The sequence below is a fragment of the Humulus lupulus genome, chromosome 3 (assembly GCF_963169125.1).
Source record: "Humulus lupulus chromosome 3, drHumLupu1.1, whole genome shotgun sequence".
Taxonomy (NCBI): domain Eukaryota; kingdom Viridiplantae; phylum Streptophyta; class Magnoliopsida; order Rosales; family Cannabaceae; genus Humulus; species Humulus lupulus.
Window position 1 is genome coordinate 279,415,203 of NC_084795.1, and position 26,570 is coordinate 279,441,772.

Genomic DNA, 26,570 nt, shown 5'->3' on the forward strand with positions numbered 1-26,570 from the left:
GCATGTTATGTATTTTGTTCTTAGTGAAATCCATTTAAACCCATAATTATGGAAAATGTATAATGATGATTGTAATTATTTTTTTCTTAAATCTAAAATTTAGAAAATACTTAAGGCTTGATTGGTTCACCCACATTAAAGTGTTGTTATATTTTAACTTATTTTTTTATATATTAAATATTTTAAATATATAAAAAAAAGAATGGTGTCTTTTGCAATGAGTTGATAATTGAATACAAATTAATCATATAATAAATCTTGTATACATAGTTATTTTGATTAAAAAAATAGCTATATAATAAATTTTGTAAAAGACCATATTATATTCTTTATCAACTAATGATTTGTAGATAATGTTAAATTTAGAAGCTAAAAGAATACTTATTTAATTTGCCATTTAAGTGACAAAAGAATATTATGTTATAAGTCAAGATGTAAGAAAATATTATTACTTTGCTATTTAGGGGACTATAGAATATTATAGGCTTTGGTTAGCTAGACTTTCAAAGTCATTTTTTTTTTACTTTTTAACAAAGAATCTATTTTAAAGGTTGGTCGGATTTCTTCTATAAAATAACTTTTTTACTTTGGAAAACTGTTTTCTAAGAGCACTCCCAGGCTCTACTTTATATCTTAAAATACATTATTAAAATTTTATTTTATTTTTATTTTACATCACACATTTATATTACATCATACATCAATTACTTTATATATTTTTTACATCGTTTGAATATTATATTTATAAATATTATTTATTAGTTAAAATCAAATAAAAAATTGAAAAAGAAAAAAATTAATAAAAAATAGCTAATGAAAGAGAGAAAGAAAAAAATATGAAAAAAATATTTACATTTACCTTGAATGCTTAGCTATATATAGTTTTACAATTATGGGTGTTTGTACAAATGTATTTTAATTAAGCATTTAGAGCATCCAATGAAGCATTATTTTAACTCATTTAGTTTTTTTTTTATTTTTTATATTGACATATATAAATCATTCATTGGACTGCTGTAAGAATCATTAAATAGAAGTTTCTTAAAAAAAATACTTTTAAAAAACAAGAAATTAGAAGCTAGGCCAACAAAGGCTAGAAGAGCAAAACCTTACAAATAACAAAAGCCGGGAATCAAATCCACTAATTCTTCGATCAATTTTTATGATTTTAAAAATAATAAAATTGTGGGACTCAAAAACATTTGTTCGGTTCACTGATTTTTCAAAACTCATTTCAAATTCAATCCAAATAAAAAAAAAATTTCCTTCAACAATCTATTTTTAAAAAATATATAAACAATCCTATTTTTAAATAATTTTTTGAATACATTTTTCCAAAATAAATTGTTTCCAGTTAGCACTACAAAAGAAGTAACTTTTAGTGACAATTTTTTAGTCACAACATATATTTTGTGTGACTAAATGTCACTTTTAATAACAACAAAAAATTACTTGTAATTAAAAAGTCATACTTAATCACAAGTTGTCACTAATATAATTTTAGTAACAACCTATTATTTTTAGTGATAAAGTTTGTTGTGATTAAAAATACATTTAGTAATAACAAATTGTAATTTTTATGACTATTATTTTTAACCACGTACTTTTTAATAATGACATAAATAAAATAATTTTTTTAGTCACAAATTTTTTATTTTTAATCACAAAATTTATTGAGACAAAAATTATAATTTTTTGTAGCGTAGATACTTCATAATCTGGCTAGTGTGATGTATGTAGGCTCTTAGAACAAAATATTATTATATTTTTATTGGGAGACGAATAAATGTCGTTAGAAATAAATAAAAAGTTATATTTTAGTATTAAGGTTATAATATACCTTTTAATTATTTTTTATTGTATTTAAACATTCGTGTACATTTTATATTTTATTAATATGCTAAGATATCCATACAATTTTTTTTAAAAACTCTTATAATAATAAATGTTTGAATATGGAAAACAATAATATAGTAAGATTAATTATAGATTTACAAGAAATATTTATTATTTTTATCAAATAATTATAATAAATTATTGGTAGACCGATGCACAAGCTGTATGTTGGTTGGATAAGAGACAGATGATGAGTTGCTTTCATACCAACTTAATTATTTCGTCCACTTCTTCATAATGATTTTCACGTTTTTCGAAGGGTCCTTAGAATTATTATCTTATTTATTATGAGCATGGTATGTTCAATGTGAAAGAAAAAAAAAAAATCAAGTTCTGGAGAGTTAACCCGAGTTAGCTATTTAACTGAAGTTAGGGTTTAGTTAACTAGGGTTAGTGTTAACTAAGGGTAGTGGTTAAGGATGAGGAGGGTTTGGATTGGTTGAAAACTAGTACAAGAGAGTAGTCTTCCTTCGTTTTATGTAAGCATATTCTTTCTCTTTCTCTCATCTTATACAGAAAGACATATATTATATATTGTAGCTATAACAAGTGTGAATGATAGAATTGTTTTTATAAAAGAAGACTCAAGACCTGAGAAGAAGTAAGGCACATCAAGGTAAGAGTGATATTAATTAATATTAATTTTTTTAATTTTTTTTTCTTCTAGTTTATGCTTAAATATTGAAATTTGTGGATAAATATTAGAGATATATGCATGCTTAAGAAGAACATTAGGATCCATTTCAAAAAATAAAAATAAAAAATAATTTTATATTATTATTCTGTTGATAATAATGACACTAGTTATTTATTATGGTTAATTGAGTTATACATTTGTTTATGTTTCTAACACGAGAAGACGTTAAAAATAAAATTATGAGTTTTATTTAGAATATCTATGGAACTTATTTTTTATATTGATATATAAGTTAAAAAAATTTATTATAATTATTATTATTATGTTAAAGTTAAACTTAATTGATTTTGAGTTGTAAGAGCACCGGGAATGGATGAGTTAAACTAATTATTTTTTCTAAAATATAGAGAATATTGGTAAAAATGTGCTTGTTGGATGAATTAAATTTGAGTTATTTTATAATTTTTTTTACCTTAATAAAAATATTTTATTTTATTTTTTTCTCTTTTTATATTAATTATATTTTATTTTATTTCTTTCTTTTTCTTATTTTAGTATTTTAATGAATAAAAAAACAATATTTAAATAATGTAGAGAAAATATAAAGAAGAAATAAAGAAATTGATGTATGATGTAATGTAAATATTTGATATAAAATAAAATAAATAAGATTTTAGTGATATATTTGAAAAAATAAAGTGGAGCAGAGCTCTAACATAACTTTAGGTTAATAATATATTTCTGATAACTTATTATTGCATATGCGCATATTGTCCAAACTAGAACAATATAGTTAAAATAAATGACTAACTTTTACTTAAAATTCTTTTGAAACTATTCCTAAGGACAAAAGTTGTTTGTTTTTTATTATTTTAGAAGTTTTAAAATCTATTTTAAAAATAAAGAGTTTATATATACTGCATTTACAATTATGCTATACATATATAGTACTATAAAACAATTTGACTTTCGGTGAGATCGATACGCAAATATAATTGCTTCGCTAATTTAAAGAAATATAATGGCAACTATAGAAAGAGTTAGATCAATGTATATCAATCAATTTTGAGTTGAGGTTATGTTTCTAGACATTAATTAATTATAACAAAACATATTTTAGATACATTTATGAAAATATTGGAAAATTTTCAAAAAGTTCTCACAATGAGATGAAACTGAGCCGATCAGGGATTAAGACAAATCTTTTGTTGATCAATAGATCTAAAACTTGAAAAGAAAAATCAATTATTTGAATTGTCTTGAAAAATTTGCACATACAATCCATTGAGTATTTATATATAGTGTTGGCTAACATAGTTTATTTCTAAATTTGAGAGGCTTAAATGGTTTTTTTTATTTGATTTTTTTTCATAAAAAGAACAAATAATTATAAAATTTAAAAGAGAATAAAAGTTTAGGGGACATCGCTTCCTAGACCTAAAGTGAAGTCTCTTTCAAAAAGAGATTAGTTATCTTTATCATACATAAATAAATATATATATCTTCTATATAATAAGTGTGTAGATAACGAAATTTTTTTGTTTTAATATTTTTTTATTTTTTAATGTTAACTTTAACATAATATTCTTATATTTAACAGAATATAATTATATTTAACAGTATTTTGTAAACACTTAAACTTAAATAAAATAAAATAAATAATTAAAAAAATTAAAATATGATATTTTTTAGATATTTTACAATGATAATTATTTAAAAATAATAAATAATTAAAAAAATTAAAATAAAATATTTTTGAGATAGTTTACAGTGATAATTATTTAAAAATAATAAATAATTAAACAAATTAAAATACTATATTTTTGAGATATTTTACAACGATAATTATCTAAAAATAATAAAATCATACTTTTATAACTTAAATAATTAATTAAACTTAAACTCACTCGCTAGAATAATATCATATTAAACATATAATATAATCTACTATGAATTAGCAACAAATTGTGTATTTTAAAAAACTAGCAAGAAACTTAAATTTAAAATCCATGTATAATATTTAATATTACATTAAATATATAATATATAATCTCTTATTGTCACTCCTAAAATAAAAAATTAGAACAAACATAAACTTAAATAAAAATAAATAAATTATTTAATTAAAATAGGACATTTATTTGAAATTTATATGATATTATTATAAATTTAATAAAAATAATTAATAAATTTTACAAATAAAACTAAACAAACATACATTGCATATTGTTTGTATCTAGTATATATAAATACATACAAAAAATTTAAGTGTAAAGAATAAATGAAATTTAGTAGTTGAAAACATAACTTTTAATGAAAAATTGAGAGTAATTCACAATCACTCTATATGAGGGCTGATATATAAAATAAGACTAATAATTTGAGCATTTTAATACACGAAATATTACAAAAATCATTCATTATGTCACTGTATTTAAGGTTACTCATATAATAATAATGCACAAGCAATTTTACCACTAATATATAAATGCGTGTGATATATATGGCAAGGAATATGTGTGCATTACTCTTTTCAATCTGATTTCTCTCAACTCAACTTTTGTTTTCCATAGATGGGAGATGAGAAGAGAGGTAGCATAGCCTTTTTCGCAACATATCGGCCACCACTACCACTGGACATATACTCGTCCCCGCTTCCGATAACATCAAGGAAAGACGAGCTTCACATGACTGACGGGCTTTCTTACAATTACAATGCCCAAGTCATTCCATCTGCTGCTCTCAAGAAAATTCTCACTCGCCCCAAATTGGCTTCCGAAGGCAACGAGGCAGATGTAGACTCAGGTCGGCTCTCGGGCTTGGTTTTCGTCTCTGAACGTGGCAACCTCGAAACACTTCACATAGCTCTTCGCTTCAATGAAAACCCACCTAAAGTTAAAGTCTTTAGTTTTGCTGATGTTTATGGAACATTTAGTGGTATTCGAATGGAGGACAGTGGTTGTATTGCAGGTGATTATCTCATTTACATCACCACCAAGGATGACCCTGGTGATCGTCGTCAGCCATGGACTGCTGTCTACAAAACTAATCTTAAAACTGCCAAAACTGAACGCCTTACCCCAGCAGGTTAGACTTTGAATGTAGTAATACACTGTCACTTCAACACCAATGTCACTGCAATATGTAGTAATATATATATAACTTCATATACATCTTGACGAACATCAAGAAATGAAGAAGCTGATCTTCTCTCTTATCAACAATTAGCCGGAACTAATATATAGATTGAACATATACAAATAGAGGATCGAATATTGTATTGCAATTTATAACATTGATCTAGAAAGGAATTAAAACGAGTACTTGGGCTTCCAAGCTCTCACTAAATCTTTTTAGATGGAGTTACTGATAGTCAGAATGAGCAGTGAGCTTGGTAACCGATACTCTATATTTATAGAGTGGAGCTATCATCAGAGTCTTTGTCACAGATTGAGATATTTTCTAAATCAGTTAGGATATGCAAAATCGGGTAACAAATAATATTGACCATTAATTAGAATATTTTGTTATAAATAAAATATTGTAACAAATTGATATATTCTAACATGTGCATCCATGTAGGGGACGCTGATCTAAGTCCATCGGTATCACCATCTGGAAAAATGATAGCAGTGGCATCGTTCCAGAGAAAAGGTGGCTGGGATGGTGAGATTGAAGATCTAAAGACAGATATTTTTGTGATGAATGTGGAGAAACCCTTCCGTCGCAAGTTGGTTATAAAGAACGGTGGGTGGCCGAGTTGGGGAAGTGACAATGTCATATTTTTCCATCGCAAGGTTGGAGAGTTTTGGGGTGTGTTCAGAGCTGACATTAGCAAAGGTTCGACATCAGAATTCCCTCGTGTCACTCCCGACAAAATGGATGCGATAACTCCAGCAGCCATTAGTGCTACTAGTGTGGCTGTTGCCACTATTCGCCAGAAATCTAAATTCAGTGACGTTCGGGTAGAAGCACAATATCGACACATTGAAGTTTTTGATTCAACTGGAGAACAGAAGCCCATACAAATCACTCTAAACACAAGACCAAAGGCTGACCACTTCAATCCATTTGTGATAGATGGTGGGAAACGCATTGGTTACCATCGTTGCAAGAGTGACATGTTAAAGGTACCCCACCTAATTATACTTTTAATACTTTTAAATTCGACAATATATATATATATATATGTATGTTTAAACTTAAGACCCACTTATTCAAGTGGTAATTGTTTGAGAAAATATTTCACATGGAAAGTGTGTATATTCAACAATTTATAAAAGTATAGATTACTCCACTCATTACCAATTGGTTTTGAGCTGGAACACCATGCTTCTTATCATGCACTCTATTATAATTTTAGACCACTTTTAACATTCTAACCTGATATCAAGAGCCAAAGAAAACTCTAAGAGTATGTATCCGATTCAAATCCAAAAGAGTCATTTGTGATTCGGGTATAGTGAGCCAAAAGAGCCAACAAGTAACTTACGATCGAGCCGTCTAAGATTGGTGAGCAAAAATAGCCACCATCTTGAGGGGGATTTATAAGAATATGAGTTACTCAACTCATTACCGATTGATTTGAGATAGAACCTCATACTTCTTAACATGCACTCTATTTTACTTCTAGACCACTTTCTCCATTTTAACACTAATTACATGTAACAGAGTGGAGATGATATCGAAAGACAGTTCCACAAGCTTGACTCCCCACATCCAGATGTAGGATTGTTTAGGGTTTCGGGAGTGTTTCCAACATTTTCCCAAGATGGTTCAAGGCTTGCATTCGTTGATAATGAGTTCAAGGCTGTGTGGGTAGCTGACAACCAAGGATTGCGCATTGTTTATGAGGTAGAACAAGAATAATATTGTATTGAAGAATAATAAGAGCTTAAGTAGTGTATTTATTTTTACTGATATCTGTATATAATAACAAGTTTTATTTTTGTAGACAAAAGGCCCTGACAACATCTTTGCACCAGTTTGGAACCAAGATCCAAAAAAAGATGTGTTGTATGTATGCATGGGACCATCTTTTAATATTAGCAAAAAACTTGACATTTGTGCCATCCCCGAGGTGTCAAGTGGTAAACGACATCGTAAACAACTCACACGAATTAGCAATAATGCCTTCCCTTCTACCAATGCAGATGGTAATCATTTCTTGACTATATATTTTATAAGTTTATTCATTATTAATTTATCCGTATGAATAAGAGAAGATCTATCATCATAAAACATATATTAAATTGAAGGTTAAAAATTATAACAGGAACAAAATTAGTATTTCGATCAGCAAGAGATGGAGGAGAAAAAAGACACAAGAATCTCTACATAATGGAGGATGCACAATCTGGTGAGTTTGGAGAAGGCACAATAACAAGGCTAACAAATGGGCCTTGGACTGACACACATTGCCAATGGTCTCCAAGGGGTGATTGGATCGTTTTCTCTTCAACACGAGACAAGCCAGCAAGTGCACCAGCGACTGATAATGATCTTGACCCAGGATTCTTTGCTGTGTTTATAGTGAAGGCAAATGATCCTTCGGTTGTGATAAGAGTGTTAGGAAGTGGAAATGATCTTGGAGGGCATGTAAACCATCCATTCTTCAGTCCTGATGAAAAAAGTATTGTTGTGACTGCAGATCTTGCTGCAGTGTCTGTTGATCCTATCTCTTTGCCTCTCTTTTTGCATTCTGTCAGGCCTTATGGGGATATATTCACTGTCGATATTGACCCGGATGACATTAACAAAAACAAGAATGTTAAGAAATTCAATCGTGTTACACATAGTAGGTATGAGAATTCCACTGCTAGTTGGACAATGTTTTCAACCAATGATCCAAATGCTTCTTGGAATCTACTTTTGAAGGAAGACTACACACCCACTTGCCCTTATGCATATCCTGATGGAGGTGAAAGTTGGCACATGACTGGCCACCTTTGCATTCCTAGAAGATGTTGTTGATTATTGTCTTTGTATTCCTCTGGCTACATGTGTCTTTGTTTGTCATTTTATTATTTCCTCCTAATAATAAAGCATCATGCCTATGTTTATCAATATTATTGAAAGTTCAATGTATGCACTGCTTCTTGTTTTCAAACTTAGTACCATGCACGAAAAATAAATCTTGAGTTTTGCTCTATGAATGAAGTTTTATTCTTCTATTTTTACATGTGCATTTGTGTATTCTACCTTTTGGGCTTACTTAAAATTCATTAGAATGGATCACTCTAAATTCATATCTACTTGAATATGCATGCCTTCACCAAAGTTATAAAATATGGCGCATCTCATTTGTATTTCTCAGCTCAATGAATTCTGAGCTGATGTCTTGTATTTATAAATATATTGTACAAAATACAGAATATTCTAGATATATACATCCTTTTTACATAATCATTACAAAAATAAAAGAAGGGCATAGAATAAAAAATATCCTAACAGAATTGTGCTAGGAAATGTAATTGGTGACAGGGACCACTAAGGCGTAGTGACACCTGTACGAATAACAGCAACCCCCTCAAACTGAGTGGGGTCTCAACCACACCAAGTTTGTCTACCATAAACTAAAAGCGTGAGTGTCTAAGGCCTTTGGTGAAGCAGTCATCGACTTGATCATGTGTGGGAATGTATCGAATGTCAAACCATTTCTTGAGCACTTTGTCACGAATAAAATGAACATCGAGTTCAATATGTTTTGTTCTGGCGTGATAGACGGGATTGGAAGCAAGAGCACTAGCACCTAAGTTATCACACCATGTGATTGGGGTACTGAACAAAGGAAACTCAAGTTCTTTGAGAAGCGATTGAATCTAAGAAATTTTGGCAACAACATGAGCAAATGAGCGATATTCAGGCTTAGTACTAGAATGAGAGACAACAACTTGTTTCTTTGACGACCCAGAAACTAATGTATGTCCAAGATAAACACAGTACCCAGCTACACTCTTTCGATCATCTGGGCAACAAGCCCAATCAGCATCCGAGAAACCAGTAAGAGTGAGGCCAGTTGAATGTTTGATATGAATGCAATGGTGTAGAGTACCCTTAAGATACCTTAGAACATGCTTAGTTGCACGCCAATGAGCAGTTGTAAGTGCTGAAAGAAATTGGCTGAGCTTGTTAACGACAAAACACAAATCAAGTATTGCGTGAGTAAGATATTTGTAAAAATCCTTATTGGCTAACTTTGTTTTAGATAAAATATTTTAAATTGAGAAAAATCAGCAGTATATCTTTAAATAATTATCACATAATTCAGCTGGTTTTTAGTGTGAATAAATTTTTTACCTTATTTATCACAATCAATATTTATTGGTAAAATATTGTATTTAAATTATCTTGTGCGAATATTTTCAGGGATTATGTTCATTCAGGGATAAGAAGGTTTTCGAAAATGAACATGGTCAAAAGAAATGACCATGTTCGTTCTGCCAAATAAGTCTGATGTCGTTGCTGACTCAACACTTACCTTTTCTGTCGACACGGAATTAATCTGGCTGGAAGATTTTCTAAATCAAAGAAATTTGCAAATATTCTTGTGTTGATTACAAGATCTTAGAAAAACCTGGCCTTGGACGATTTCTTTACGTATAAATACCTTGTTAAGGCCTTTGGAAATTTCACCTCTTCCATTTGGAAATTTGTAAACGTTATGTTATTTTGAAGAGTGTTTTATTTGTAGGGATTAAGTTTGTTCACCTTAATCTTTGTGAGAGTGTTGAGTGTACTTGTGGAAATCTATCTAGTCCCTTGTAAACAGGTAGTGTTTATTGTGAACGTGTTCATAAGGATCCTTGGGAGAGAATTCTGTCTAACTCTCACTTCGGGAGGAAGTGAGCACTCACTATTCTTTGAAGGGATTTCAAGAGAATCAGTGTTTCATCAAAACTAGATTCGTAGAGAAGAGTACAACAAGATTGCGGTAATAGTTTAAGAGGGAGTCTTACGTTGTTTAAGTCAATGCTTTTGTACACATTATTTCTTTACTAATTGGTTTATTCTCTGGGCGTGGCCCCGTGGATGTAGATTATCTGAAATGATTTCTGAACCACATAAAAATTCTCGTGTGTTAAATTTTTTACCTGTTTTTTTGTTTCTGCTTAAACAATTGCATAAGTTGTAATGCCCAAAATCCCTAACAAGGTTTATGACTTTGATTAGGAGGCCGAGAGGGCCATAATTAATTTATTATATTATTAAATAATTATGTGTATTAAATAATTATGTGCATGTTTATGTGAATTATATTATTATATGATAATAAATGCATGCATATGAGTTCATTTTTAATTATAATGACATTTTGGTAATTTGGCCCGTTGAGGGCGTAATTGTGTATTTTCATGCATGAGAGCGAATTATAAATAATACCACATTATATGTGGATTGGTTCGAGCCATTCGGCATGAGACGATCATGGAATGCAAGTTTTCGGTCTGGTCATAACGGGATTAATTTCGAAGCTCGGGGTGAGTCTCGGGGTGATTTGGTGATTAGAACATTGTCGGGAATTAAAGGGTAGTGGGGTATGATTTATTGGCATTTGAGAATATTGGAAGTATCGAGAATTGGAGGGCGTTAATTTTAATTAACGAAATAGGCGGGAAAGGACGGTTTTTCCCTTGGCGGCTGTTAAGGCTTTTATTTAGACTTGAAGGCATTTAGGTCTTTTGACCATAAATGATTTATATCAACCATAAAGCTATAGAAAGCTTAAGAAAACAGATTCTCCTTCATCTTCTCTCCCGTGCACCATTTCCTCTCCATTTCTCTTTGAATTTTGGAGCTCTTTTTGAGGAACCAAGACAAGGAACCTAGCTGTGAGGGTTTTGGGTTATTCTCTACCATTGAAGAGGATGCTGCTGAGATTGAGGTGAGTTTTTAGCCATAGAATCTCTTGTTCTTGCTCTGTTTTCATTGGAGTTTCAGTTTGGTTTTTGAGTTGGAAAGTTGAGAATTCGATGGATGTTTTGGCTAGGGTTACTTGGGTTGTGATGCCTAGGATATGTGTAGATGATATTTGGGTTCATTTGGGGGGTTTAAATGGTGTTTGGGAGCTTGATTTTCAGGTTGAAAATGGTTGAGTCGAAGGGAAAAGGTTCAAGGGCATTTTCTGTCTGGGGGTAGTGCTACAGCGCCCACTAGGGGGAGCTACAACGCTACTCAAGTGGAGTTTTGCTGACTTGAGCGCTGGGGGGCTACCCTGTTCCATCAAATTCCCATTTTGGGCATTTTTAAGGGTTTTTGGCTCGGGGTTTCAATCCTTAAGGCTCGGGATCGAATCTACTCACCGTTTGGGTACAATTCGGGGTTCCAGGAGTGAGGTTTAGGTCAAGACCCAATTATTGTTAATTTCATTAATTGGAGGTTGTATTTGGTTATGAATAGGTGACAGCTAAGGGATTAAAGAATCGGTCGTTCTCAAGGGTCGTTCAATTGTCATTTCTCGCTCAAACCAGAGGTAAGAAAACTGCACCCGGTATGTGATGCATATGATGCACGAGAAACATGCGGTTAGGGCATGCCATGAATGTTGAATATGAGATTGTTCAGAGCTTGAGTCTCTGTGTTTGTGCATGAACCTAATTATTCTAGCAATTGTTAAGTAAGCATGCTGAATGCCCTACTTTTGGATGTTTCACATATGATATATGCCTGGTAGCATTGCTTACTTGTGCCTGGCACTGACTCACTAGTCAGAATCGGCAATAGTGTCAAATCTGTCTGTGAAGCTGTGACTTACTAGTCAAGTCCATCAATGGTACTGAGCACTGGCCATGTGTTACTGACCCAAGAGTCAGGAGCGGCATAAGAATCAGGAATGCAGAGCTGATGAAAGATTAGATCTAATTGGCATCTACATTGAATGACTCACTATGAGCATTAATGCCGGACCGACTCTAAGTTCGATGAAAACTAAAAGTGCTTATCTAGTCTATGAGTAGTTACTCAGAGCCAAGGCCAGAAGGCCCAAGTGACCGTGTAGTCACATGGTTGAGGGTGCAGATCCCATGATAGTGACTTGTTTATCAGTCACTTATTATGTTATGTTTAAGCTAGTGATGTGATCACTTATTTGTAAAGGGAACGGAACCCACCTTAGTGACTTTTACAACTGTTACTCTTCTATTTAGGGCTATAAGCCCAGCATGGTTATCGGAACCACCAGTGTTAAATCACTTATCTGATTAGGTTTGACTTGATAGTCATCCACTCAAGAGGGCAGGATTTCTTATCCTGGATACCCCATCATCATCTGAACTTATTTGCATGCGTGATTAAGGCTGTTATTTCTAGGCATGCACTTTATGATTTGATGACATGATATTACTAATCATGAGCATATTGAGTTTTCTTGTTGGGCTTCGGCTCACGGGTGTTATGTGGTGCAGGTAAAGACAAAAGAAAGCTGGACCATCTTTGAGTTGGAGAGCTTAAGTGACGATGTGTATATATGTGGCTACTCGACCGCCACGACCGAAGGTTGAAAGAGGAACTAGGGTTAAACCCTATTTTTGCTGCTTATGTCGGCTAGTTGTAAATATTTTGTTGTAATAAACCTTTAAAATTATATTTTTGGGATCCCAATGTATACAGTAAACGTTCTAGTGAAACGTTGCACCTTAACCAAAATTTTCAACCCTAAGTCGCTAATCAAACTTAGTTACACGATTATGGCCAAATGACTCGATTAGCGAGTTTAGCACTGTTTAAAATGCACACCGTAACGGTCCCTAGAGTTTAGGGCGTTACATAAGTAGTGTTAACAAAATTGAAATCTGCCTAAACAACTTAATCAGTATTCCGCATTTAATTAAGTTGTTTATTTTAAATCACTTGGTAATATTAAAATATGAATTTTCAATTGGTATAAGAGCGGGTCACTAAACTCTTAGTGCAATCTTGTATTTTTTTTCATTTGTTTTGTACCTTGTGAAATGTCTTTCTTTGCAGAAGGCAGTTCAATAAAGCGTCCTCCCCTGTTGAATGACTATAACTATCCTTATTAGAAAGTTAGAATGCAAGCTTTCATCAAATGATTAGATGAAAAGGCATGGAGATCAATCTTAACAGGTTGGACACCACCCACTGAATTTGATGATCTCACAAAGGTAAAATCTGAAATCAGCTGGACTGATGCTGAAGATAAATTTTCTAGTTATAATAACAAAGTCTTGCATGCTATCTTTAATGGTGTTGGTGAAGGATATATAAAATTAATTTATTCATTTGAGTCTGCCAAAGAGGCTTGGCAAATTCTTCAAATTCAATTTGAAGGAATTGCTGATATGGATATTGTCACGGATGTCCTTGGACCCCGCTCGCATTATAAGAAAGGGTTTGGGGGGTTGCCTAGGTTGAAGGCAATTGGCGCAAAGAGGGAAGCATCTTCGTCAACTTCTCAAATGTCCCGGAAATTACCACCTGAAGTGGACACCATTTTGCAGCAAACTCAGGACATTATGCTAGAAAATCATAACCTAAAGAAGTATACGACTAAACTTGAGAGTCGTCAACGGCGTCAAGATGTCCTGCTCAGTGCTTTGTTGAAGCAGGTTGGTGAATTGGCTCCTGATTTTACTGTCGACTTACCAGAACAGGATCCGGACGAGGACGATGATGCTGACGGGGGCGGGGATGATGAGGTGGGCAGTACTCATTTCTAGAACTTTTATTTATTTATTTATAGTTTAATTTATTAGACATTTAATTTACTAAACTACTTTTATATTTTCATGTTTGGTGGAGACAATAAATATTAATAGTTGTAATTTTTTTATTTATTTATAAAATTTTATTTTAATTTTATTTCTAATTAAATAATATTACTAAAAAATTAAATAATTATTAATATATTAAAATCGAAATTTATTAATTAATATTAATATATTGAAAATAAAATTAGTAATATAATCAAAAAAATTATTTAAAAATTATTTTTACCGGCGCAAAATTACGTCGGCAAAAGTCTCAATCCTCACTGCATATATACACCTTTCCTGGCGCAAAAACACGCCACTAAAAGAGTCATCTTTTGCCGGCACATTTTTGCGCCGCTAAAAGTGTTTTCCACAACAACGTGACAAAAAAATTTCCCAACGCATCCTTATTTTTCCCCGCGTATTTTTTCGTCGCCAAAAGATACCATTGCCGGCGCATTACGTTTTGCGTCGGCAAATAGGTTTTGCCGGCGCAAAAGTAAGGTTTTTTATAGTGATGGGTCAAATGAGTTTATTTATTTTTCTCATTCTTCATCACGTTCAATGGTGTCTTATGTTGTTTAATTATTGAGTTTGGTTGGGTCATTGCTTTGTAATGGAGGCAAAACAAGCACTTCTTTTGTTAAGAAAGTTGAGAAAATAGTAGATATGCTTCTTGTGGATGTTTTCGTAGCTCCTACTAGCTAAAATGTTCCTCAATAGGTGTATAAAGCCTCACCGGTAGATGTATAAACATGAGTATTTTTTTTTTAATGTAAATCATTAAAATATTTTGTTGTTTTTTTTCCGTAAATTTTTTGTTTAAAATCACCTTAAATTTTCTGGTTTGAAATCTTGTAATGAGTGGTATGTCATCTCTCTTCTGCTAAAGCCAGATGCTTTTCTCTTTTGCTTGGGTAACGATTATAGGTAAGATCGTTATTATGATGGTGCAGAAGATGTTTTATGAGATTATTAGAATAATGGGTAGAAATTTTTTTTTGGTGTTTCATTGTAAGAAAAATTTACTTAAAAGTGTACAGATGTCGAATTTCTTTGACTCTTACTTTGAAATCGTATGAAGAAGTTGTCAATTTTGGATATTATTGATATAGATGTCATAACCGGGTAAACAATTCACATAATAAGAATAGCAACACACAATCCGTAAAATTATATTTTTCAACTTCAAATGCACTAAATTGCAAAATAACACCAAAGAACTACACAAAAAATTATATTAGCAATTCAAAGACTTGCTCTATAGATAAAAACAACCCACTTTCATAATCATTGAAGGATCACAATGTACGATCATCCGTGGAGATTGTGGATTCATAAAAAGATGAGAATTACATGAAGAGGTGCCTGACAAAAATTAAAAACCAAATGAAGTAGTCACTAAGCACACAGATCTTCCCACTTATATTAGATCAATTTTTCCTTCAAACCTAGCAGTTTTTCTCCAAACCAGGTTCTCAAAATCTCCCAGCCGACCAACTCGACATATTCCAGATTTTACATATGATAAAAATATTTACGAGAAACTAAAACTAAACATGTGATTTTATCTAGACTATAATCAGAAGTAAGTTACTTTGTGACTTGTCATATATATTTTTGTATAGTTTTGGTAGGTTCTGATTTTTTTTTTTATAAAATAAGAGTGGTTATGTTGCTCAAATTTTAAAAAATATAAAAGGTGTTAAAATGAGTCACTACAAGAAACAAGCTTTTTGCCGGCGCAACTGGCGAATTGCGTCGGTTTGCGCCGGCACAAGTGACTTTTGCCGGCGCAATTCGAGGTTGCGCCGGCAAAAGTGATCGCTTTAAAAAATGCAGTACCTTTGCCGGCGCAACCCCGAATTGCGCCGGCAAAAGTACCATAAGATTTTTAAATAAAACCCACAAACTTTTACCGGCGCATTTCACCTAACGCGCCGGTAAAAGTCAAACGTGTTTTTTTTAATTTTGCACGTTTTCAAGAAAGTAGGTGGGTATACTTTTGCTAGCGCGTTTCGTTGCGCCGGCAAAAGTAAAAAAATGCGCCGGTAAAAGAGGGGCATTAGTAAAACGACGTCGTTTTGTGGTAGGGTTTACTAAATACTTTTGCCGGCGCATTTTTTTACTTTTGCCGGCATAACGAAACGCGCTGGCAAAAGTCATAACGATATTACACAGCCGCAAGCCTTCTTCTTCCCCATTTCAGTTCCATTTTTCAGAAAAAACAAAAGTCTCTCTCTCTCCTCTGTGTTAATTTCTTCGACCCTCTTTCTCTCATTTTTTTTTCAGACACTATCTTCTTCAACGGCTCCATCTCTCTCAAGAGTAAGTTGTTTTATTTTTTTGTTTGTTTTGCCCCTAAATTTTCTACTCATTTCATTTTTTTTCTCTGTTTTAGGACGCCGACCGGACCACACCACGCCACCACCGCGCCGACGGACTACTCCGCCACACCTTGCCAACCGGACCACCGCGCCACCACCGGACCACCACGCCGACCGGACCACAGGTATACCGATATATATATTTATATATGTTATATATTATATATATAAACGGATATATATTATATATAATTTGATATATATATTATATAATCTGATATATATTATATATTTAAACTAATATATATTATATATAAACTAATATATATTTAAACCGAAAAATGTATATGGTTATATTTATATTTATGTTTTTTTTCTGTTTTGTATTTTTATTTATTTATTTCTGTTTATATATGATTTAATTTTGTTTTTTGTTTTTTTTTTATTTTTATTTTCTGTTTTAAATTTTAGAAAAAGAGGTACAAGAAAAAAATCAAATTTTATGTTGTGCATGATAGTATAGTAAAAATCATTACATTAGATGATCTAATATAATCTCATAATTAGAAATTAATTTAATTAGTATTCGATTAATCTTAAGATTATGATATTAGATTTGGTATTATAATAAGATTAAATTTTAGCAATTAAAAATCAAATTTTAAAATATTTTAGAAATTTTAAGTAAATATACGTTTATGTTGTGCATGCTCTGGGAATATTCTGTATATTGATCTAGTAATATTATGTATATTTTTGTGTGTAGTTTGCAGGTTTTATAAAATTTTGGGATAGTTTAAAATATAGCTGTTATGCTGCCCAAATTTTGTTAGTCTTAGGAAAATTAACACTAATTACAAAAAATATAACCATTAACATTAATTTTTATTTTAATGCTTTATATGTATTTGTTTATCTTAATAACAACTATATTTAAGTTACTTTTATAATATATGTTTTTTGTATTTATTAATTTTTTTTGTAAAATTTAAAAAACAGATTTGAATATGTATTTTTTTTTATTTTAATGTGTTACATGTATTTGTTTAATTTTGCTTGTTAATATTTATTATATTGTATTTTGCGATATATGTATTTTAGTTAAAGTATGAACTTAAAAAAACCAGATTAATAATGTATGTTTATATTTTTAAATTGTTTTATATTAAATGTGATATTTTTGTAAATATGTATTTAATAATTTTTTTTGTATTAATAAAAAAATTCGTTTTGGTATATGTTTTTTTGTAGTTAAATATTTGTATATATGTAAATTGATTTATTTGTTAATGTATATATATGTTTTGTATGATCTGGGAATATTTTGGGTTTTACAATTGACTTACCAGACCAGGATCTGGACGAGGACGATGATGCTGACGGGGGCGGGGATGATGAGGCGGGCAGTACTCGTTTGTAGAAGTTTTTATTTATTTATTTAAAGTTTAATTTATGAGACATTTATTTTACTAAACTACTTTTATATTTTCATGTTTGGTGGAGACAATAATTATTAATAGTTGTAATTTTTTTTTATTTATAAAATTTTAATTTTAATTTTATTTCTAATTAAATAATATTAGTAAAAAATTAAATAATTATTAATATATTAAAATCAAAAATTATTAATTAATATTAATATATTGAAAATAAAATTAGTAATTTAATCAAAAATATTATTTAAAAAATACTTTTACCAGCGTAAAATTACGTCGACAAAAGTTTCAATCCTCACTATATAAACACCTTTACCGGCGCAAAAATGCGCCACTAAAAGAGTCAACTTTTACCGGCGCATCCTTATTTTTCCCGGCGTATTTTTTTGTCGCCAAAAGATACTATTACCAGCGCATTACATTTACGTCGGCAAAAGTGAAATTAGCGACGGGGGTACGTCGCTGTCCTTTGCCGACGCAAAACCTTACTTTTGCCGGCGCAAATTTGCGCCGGCAAAAGTCTCGTTTCTTGTAGTGAGTGGAATTTCCATATCAGATCATATTGATGATTATGATGCTGAATCACATGACAGCTAAGGACAGAATTCATTGGCTCACCTTATTTGCAGGAATTTGCGAATTAAGATCCCTGTTAAATTAGTATGGTTTATATCGTTTCAAACCAATTTAATTGTTACACCTCATATTTACACTACAAAAAACGGGACTTTTGCCGGCGCAAATTTGCGCCGGCAAAACCCAGGAAGTTTTTGCCGACGCAATTTTGCGCCGGCAAAGAACGAAGACGTACCCCCGTCGCTAATTTCACATAAATGTAATGCGCCGGTAATGGTATCTTTTGGCGACGCAAAAATACGCCGGGAAAAATAAGAATGCGTCGGCAAAAATTTTTGTCACGTTGTTGTGGAAAACACATTTAGCAGCGCAAAAATGCGCCGTTAAAAGTTGACTCTTTTAGTGGCGCATTTTTGCGCCGTTAAAGGTGTATATATATAGTGAGGATTGAAACTTTTGCCGACGTAATTTTGCGCCGGTAAAAGTATATTTTAAATAATATTTTTGATTAAATTACTAATTTTATTTTCAATATATTAATATTAATTAATAATTTTTTATTTTAATATATTAATAATTATTTAATTTTTTAGTAATATTATTTAATTAGAAATAAAATTAAAATTAAAATTTTATAAATAAATAAAAATTACAACTATTAATATTTATTGTCTCCACCAAATATGAAAATATAAAAGTAGTTTAGTAAAATAAATGTCTCATAAATTAAACTTTAAATAAATAAATAAAAACTTCTATAAACGAGTACTGCCCGCCTCATCATCCCCGCCCCCGTCAGCATCATCGTCATCGTCCAGATCCTGGTCTGGTAAGTCAACTGTAAAATCAGGAGCCAATTCACCAACTTGCTTCAACAAAGCACTGAGCAGAAGATCTTGACGCCGTTGCTGACTCTCAAGTTTGGTATTATGTATTTTTAGGTTCTGATTTTCTAGCATAATGTCCTCAGTTCGCTGCAAAAGGCTGTCCATTTCAGGTGGCAATTGCCCGGACATTTGAGAAGTTAACAAAAAACATATATTATAAAAGTAACTTAAATATAGTTGTTATTAAGATAAAAAAATACATATAAAACATTAAAATAAAAATTAATGTTAACGGCTATATTTTTTGTAATTAATGTTAATTTTCCTAAGACTAACAAAATTTGGGCAGCATAACAGCTATATTTTAAACTATCCCAAAATTTTATAAAACATGCAAACTACACACAAAAATATACATAATATTACTAGATCAATATACAGAATATTCCCATAGCATGCACAACATAAACGTATATTTACTTAAAATTTCTAAAATATTTTAAAATTTGATTTTTAATTGCTAAAATTTAATCTTATTATAATACCAAATCTAATCTCATAATCTTAAGATTAATCGAATACTAATTAAATTGATTTCTAATTATGAGATTATATTAGATCATCTAATGTAATGATTTTTACTATACTATCATGCACAACATAAAATTTAATTTTTTCTTGTACCTCTTTTTCTAAAATTTAAGACAGAAAATAAAAAAAAACAAAAAAAAAAATAAATCATATATAAACAGAAATAAAAAATACAAAAATACAAAACAGGAAAAAAAAAACATAAATATAAATATAACCATATACATTTTTCGATTTAAATATATATATTAGTTTATATATAATATATATTAGTTTAAATATATAATATATATCAGTTTATATATAATATAATATATATATCAGTTTATATATAATATATATATGCGTTTATATATATAATATATAACATATATAAATATATATATATAGGTATACCTGTGGTCCGGTCGGCGTGGTGGTCCGGTGGTGGCGCGGTGGTCCGGTCGGCGTCCTAAAACAAAGAAATAAAATGAAATGAGTAGAAAATTTAGGGGCAAAACAAACAAAAAAATAAAACAACTTACCCTTGAGAGAGATAGAGCCGTTGAAGAAGATAGTGTCTGAAAAAAAAAATGAGAGAAAGAGGGTCGGAGAGACTTTCGTTTTTTGTGAAAAATGGAACTGAAATGGGGAAGAAGAACAACTTACCCTTGAGAGAGATAGAGCCGTTGAAGAAGATAGTGTCTGAAAAAAAAATGAGAGAAAGAGGGTAGGAGAGACTTTCGTTTTTTGTGAAAAATGGAACTGAAATGGGGAAGAAGAAGGCTTGCGGCTGTGTAATATCGTTATGACTTTTGCCGACGCGTTTCGTTGCGCCGGCAAAAGTATTTAGTAAACCCTACCACAAAACGGCATCGTTTTACTAATGCCCTCTTTTGCCGGCGCAACGAAACGCGCCGGCAAAAGTATACCCACCTACTTTCTTGAAAACGTGCAAAATTCAAAAAACATGTTTGACTTTTGCTGGCGCGTTCAGTGAAATGCGCCGGCAAAAGTTTGTGGGTTTTATTTAAAAATATGATGATATTTTGCCGGCGCAATTCGGGGTTGCGTCGGCAAAGGTACTGCCTTTTTTTAAAGCGATCACTTTTTGTCGGCGCAACCCCGAATTGCGCCGGCAAAAATCACCTGTGCCGGCGCAATTTTGCGCCGGTAAAAGTATTTGTTTTTGCCGGCGCAATTCGCCAGTTGCGCCGATAAAAGTTGCTTTTGCTGGCGCAATTCCGAATTGCGCCGGCAAAAAGCTTGTTTCTTGTAGTGTTAATATTTCATTTATAATAAAACGGATACTGTTCTTTCACAATAAGTTAGGTTTTAATACGAGGTGTCACAATTAAATTGGTTTGACACAGAATGAGACACACTAATTTGACATAAAATCTTGATTCAGAATTTGGTTACAATTGTCTTAGCTCTAAATAGTAAGTTCTTGTTGTATATATATACAGGTGCTTTGCACCTTTCCCTGAACCGTTGAGCATTACAGAAAAATAGAGAAGTTTTATTTACGTTATATTTTATATTTTATCTTGGTATCAGGGCCTTGACTCACGTCTATGGCTACTCCACCTAGCACCTCTGCAGCAGAGCCAATCTCAGATGAGCAATCTGTCACCACCTCCATGCCTATGTCAGTCCCTACTTCAACCAATATATTTCTTGTGATTGGTTTTGCTTGTTTGGCCACCAAATTTGTGGTAGCTAAAAGAATTTCTAATAAATAAAAATCATTCTAAAGGAAAAAGTACACATAAATTCAAATGACAAAAAAAGATAAACTTCATTCTTAGAACAATAATCAAAGTTTACTTTCCATGCATGGTACACATTTTTAAAACAAGAAGCAATAATGCTTACATTGAAATTTCAATATTGAATAAACGTATATAGGCATGATAATATTATTGGAAAATATAATGGTGAAATGACAAGAGAGAGACATGTAAAGATAGTAATGCAAAAACAATCAACAACATCTTCTAGGAATGCAAAGGTGGCCAGTCATGTGCCAACTTTCACCTCCATCGGGATGTGCATAAGGGCATGTGGGCGCGTAGTCTTCCTTCAAAAGTAGATTCCATGATGCATTTGGGTCCTTAGTTGAGAACATTGTCCAACTAGCAGTAGAATTCTCATACCTACTATGTGTAACACGATTGAATTTCTTAACATTCTTGTTTTTGTTAATGTCATCTGGGTCAATATCCACAGTGAATATATCTCCATAAGGCCTGACAGAGTGCAAGAAGAGAGGCAAAGAGATGGGATCAACAGACACTGCAGCAAGGTCAGCAGTCACAACAATGCTTTTTCCATCAGGACTGAAGAATGGATGGTTCACATGCCCTCCGAGATCATTTCCACTTCCTAACACTCTTATCACAACCGAAGGATCATTTGCCTTCACTATATACACAGCAAAGAATCCTGGGTCAAGATCATTATCAGTCGCTGGTGCACTTTCTGGCTTGTCTCGTGTTGAAGAGAAAACAATCCAATCACCCCTTGGAGACCATTGGCAATGTGTGTCAGTCCATGGCCCATTTGTTAGCCTTGTTATTGTGCCCTCTCCAAACTCACCAGATTGTGCATCTTCCATTATGTATAGATTCTTGTGTTTTTTTTCTCCCCCATCTCTTGCAGATCGAAATACTAATTTTGTTCCTGTTATAATTTTCAACCCATTAACAATATTAGCCAGAAATTATAATCTGTTATAATGTGTCTTTTCTCTTCAAAAAAGGATATATATGTTAATAATATATAAATATATTCCTCTGCAAATTATTACATATGTTAAATTTAAAAATTAATCTTAATTAAATAAATTGAGGATATTTTTACTGATCGAAAAGGTCCAATTTTTAATTGATATATTATTTACACAATAAGGTACTAAGTTGGTTTTAAGACAAACAACTTGTTATACAATAGTATATTACTATACACATATACTTGACAATTTTTTTCAAAATAAATTAAATGGACAATAAAGGTTATTACCTTCTGGATTAGAGGATGGAAAAGCATTATTGCTAATACTAGTAAGTTGTTTACGATGTCGTTTACCACTTGAAACTTCAGGGATGGCACAAATGTCTAGTTTTTTGCTGACGTTGAAAGATGGTCCCATGCAGACATACAATACGTCTTTTTCAGGATCTTGGTTCCAAACTGGTCCAAAAATGCTATCTGGGCCTTTTGTCTACATAAACACATAACTTGTTATATGTATATATATCATTCATGATAATATACTTATATGTTTTTATTGACACTACTATACTCTCACTCTTATTTTACCTCAAAAACAATTCGCAATCCTTGGCTGTCTGCTACCCACACAGCCTTGAATTCATTGTCCACGAATGCAAGCTTCGAGCCATCTTTTGAGAAGGTTGGAAACACTCCTGAGACTCTAAACAATCCTACATCTGGATGTGGAGAGTCAAGCTTGTGGAATTGTCTTTCAATATCATCACCACTCTGTCACATGTAAGTAAATAACGATGGTATAAGTAGGCTTTTAATAAATGATTAAAAAAAACACAAATTTCTTAAGTGATTAATAACGATTGTATAGGTAGGCTTTTAATAACGATTGCTGATTTTTGCCACCAAAAGATTACTGAGTGACTTAAGTTCAACTTTTTAAACTACCTACTGAATTTTACGGAAAAAAAAGCTTAGTGATTTAAGTACAACTTTTTGGACTACTTACTGATTAATTATAAGGTGAAACCTTTGCCTAAAATGAAATATATCATGCATGCCATATATATTTATACATATCTAAATTTGCCATCAATACATGTTGTATTTATATGGCTTGGAAATGGTGAATATTTCAAAATTATTGTAAGCTACTAGCTAGAGTACCTTTAGAATGTCACTCTTGCAACGATGGTAACCAATGCGCTTCCCACCATCTATCACAAAAGGGTTAAAGTGATCGGCCTTGGGTCTTGTGTTTCGAGTGATTTCCATAGGTTGCATTTCTCCAGTTGAATCAAAAACTTCGATGTGTCTATATTGTGCTTCAACCCGGACATCACTAAATTTTGATTTCTGGCGAATAGTTGCGACAGCCACGGTGGTAGCGTTGATGGCTGCTGGAGTTATCGCGTCGATGCCAACAGGGGTGACACGTGAGGCTTCTGATTTCGAACCCTTGCTAATGTCAGCTCTAAACACACCCCAAAGCTCTCCAACCTTGCGATGGAAAAATATGACATTGTCACTTCCCCAACTCGGCCAACCTCCATTGTTTATAACCAACTTTCGACCAAAAGGCTTATCTACATTCATTACAAAAATATCTGTCATTAGATCTTCAATCTCACCATCCCAACCACCTTTTTTCTGGAATGACGCCACTGCTATCATCTTTCCATTGGGCGATACTGATGGACTTAGGTCAGCTTCCCCTGTGGATGCACAAGAAGAAAGAGAAAATCAGCTTAATTACTCTATGTTCATCACAAGAAATAAATTATTATTGATATAATATATATATATTAATTATTATGATTGACACAAAATCTCATCATGACATGCCATCAAGAGTGTAAGTTAATTTACTCTTGTATAAATACATACATATCTGTATAGAGTTTTTATAATTTGGTCCTTATTAAGAATTGTTTTTAATAATCATGTATTAGAGTTTAAAAAAATACCCATTAAGTCAATTAAAAATATTCATTATGTAAGTTAATTTACTCTTGTACAAATATATATATGCATGAGAATTTTCTTATAAGAGTTTCATTTTAAGCTTTATTGGTGGTAGGGCTGTCAGTGTTCTCGACTCGTTAATAGCTTTTGACGCGTTTTTTTATAATCATGTATATTGTAGTTATTTAGAGTATCCTGCACATTTTCAGAAAATTTTGAATAGTTAGTACCGAAAACTAAGTTTAAACATATTGCTTCTACACACATAAAAAAAAATTAATCACGCGTGCAACAACATGTTTGAACCTAGTTTTACGTACTGTAAACTATTCGGAATTTTCTGAAATTTTGCAAGATACTCTAAACAGCGACAATATAGACGGTCATAAAAAAAATAGCTCTGAAAACTGTTCACGGGCCGAGAACACTGAGCCCCACTGTATATATATATATATATTTACCATTTATAGAACTTAAAAATTTTGATTGTTAATAAACAGCGAAAACAACTTATTCATAAATGTTTATGCTAAAACCTTTATATTTTTCTGTACACATAATAAAAATCGAGGGAAGGAAGGCAACCTTTTGGTGTGAGTCGTTCAGTTTTGGCAGTCTTAAGATTAGTTTTGTAAACAGCAGCCCATGATCGACGGCGTTCGGCAGGGTCATCCTTAGTGGTGACATAGACAAGATAATCTCCAGCAACGCAACCAGAGTCCTCCATTCGAATACCATCAAATGTACCAAAAACATCAGCAAAACTAAAGACTTTGACATTAGGTGTGTCTCCATTGAAGCGGAGAGCTATGTGAAGTGTTTCAAGGTTGTTGCGTTCGGAGACGAAAACCATGGCCGAGAGACGACCTGAATCTACGTCGGATGCATTGCCTTCGGAAGCCAATTTAGGGCGAGTGAGAATTTTCTTAAGAGCGGCTGATGGAATGACTTGGGCATTGTAATTGTAGGAAACCCCATCAGTCATGTGAAGCTCATTATGGTTCGGCGTCACTACTGGAGCTGAAGACGAGTATATGTCCAACGCCACTGGTGGTCGGTATGTTGCGAAGAACGCAATGCTACCTCTCTTCTCATCTCCCATCTCTATATATGGAAAAATAAAAGTTAAAAAAAATGATAAAAGAATATATATATATATATATAGGAACGAGGACAACACATTTTTTTTTCCACAGCAGGGCATCTTTTTCTGCTTTCGGCATCTGTACAGATATAATCTCAAATTTGTTTATATGACGGTGTATATTGTAGGTATTTAGAATATCCTGCAAAATTTCAAGAAATTTTGAATAGTTTACGAAGCCGAAAACAGAGTTCAAACTGTCAAATTTTACACTCGTACACAAAAATAAGGCACGCGTGCAAGAGACAGTTTAGACTCCGTTTCGGTACCATAATTTATTCAAAATTTCTTGAAAATTTATAAGATGTTCTAGATAACTATAATATACACCATAATATAAAAAAAATTAGGATTATAACTATTCAGGTGCCGAAATAGAAAAAAAATGTGCCAGTTTTACAAGAAAATGATGTCTTATATAATCGCTCCCTTTATATATACTTCTCTAAGGATTGATTTTTCGTAATGGGGCTATTGAACAAAATCTCAATCTCGATCTCGACCACAATCTCAATCTCAATCCTTAGTTCAAAACTCGGCTTCAACTAATTTCATATACGTTTAATATATTATTAGCTTCTTCCAATTTTCACAAACATAATATTATTCTAAAAAAAACATTTTCAATTTAATCAATACGCCAGCTTAATTTAAAAACCAAGCACTGATACGAGTAACGATCTTTCTGACTAAGTATTAAATAAGCTACTTATTACATACATGTATTTATGTACAATTGAAAAAAAAA

General features: G+C 31.9%; 3 protein-coding genes across 3 annotated transcripts; 1 reads left to right on the forward strand and 2 right to left on the reverse strand.

Moving 5' to 3' along the window:
- Window positions 1-2,358: 2,358 nt before the first annotated feature.
- On the forward strand, window positions 2,359-8,599 carry LOC133824566 (uncharacterized). Its single transcript, XM_062257486.1, has 6 exons — window positions 2,359-2,512; window positions 5,107-5,620; window positions 6,116-6,663; window positions 7,205-7,387; window positions 7,488-7,689; window positions 7,809-8,599. Exons 2-6 carry the CDS (start codon window positions 5,107-5,109, stop codon window positions 8,504-8,506), a joined length of 2,145 nt encoding a protein of 714 aa, XP_062113470.1. The 5' UTR covers window positions 2,359-2,512; the 3' UTR covers window positions 8,507-8,599.
- Window positions 8,600-9,354: 755 nt separating this feature from the next.
- On the reverse strand, window positions 9,355-10,177 carry LOC133825768 (uncharacterized mitochondrial protein AtMg00240-like). Its single transcript, XM_062258670.1, has 3 exons — window positions 10,143-10,177; window positions 10,014-10,053; window positions 9,355-9,729 (listed from the first exon to the last, which is right to left on the reverse strand). The coding sequence occupies exons 1-3, from the start codon at window positions 10,175-10,177 to the stop codon at window positions 9,355-9,357; spliced, it is 450 nt and encodes a 149-aa protein (XP_062114654.1).
- A 9,161-nt stretch (window positions 10,178-19,338) lies between these two features.
- LOC133825769 (uncharacterized) lies at window positions 19,339-25,780 on the reverse strand. Its single transcript, XM_062258671.1, has 9 exons — window positions 25,264-25,780; window positions 23,881-24,428; window positions 23,305-23,487; window positions 23,005-23,206; window positions 22,021-22,665; window positions 21,554-21,702; window positions 20,650-20,685; window positions 20,398-20,452; window positions 19,339-19,421 (listed from the first exon to the last, which is right to left on the reverse strand). Exons 1-9 carry the CDS (start codon window positions 25,778-25,780, stop codon window positions 19,339-19,341), a joined length of 2,418 nt encoding a protein of 805 aa, XP_062114655.1.
- Between the last annotated feature and the right edge of the window lie 790 nt (window positions 25,781-26,570).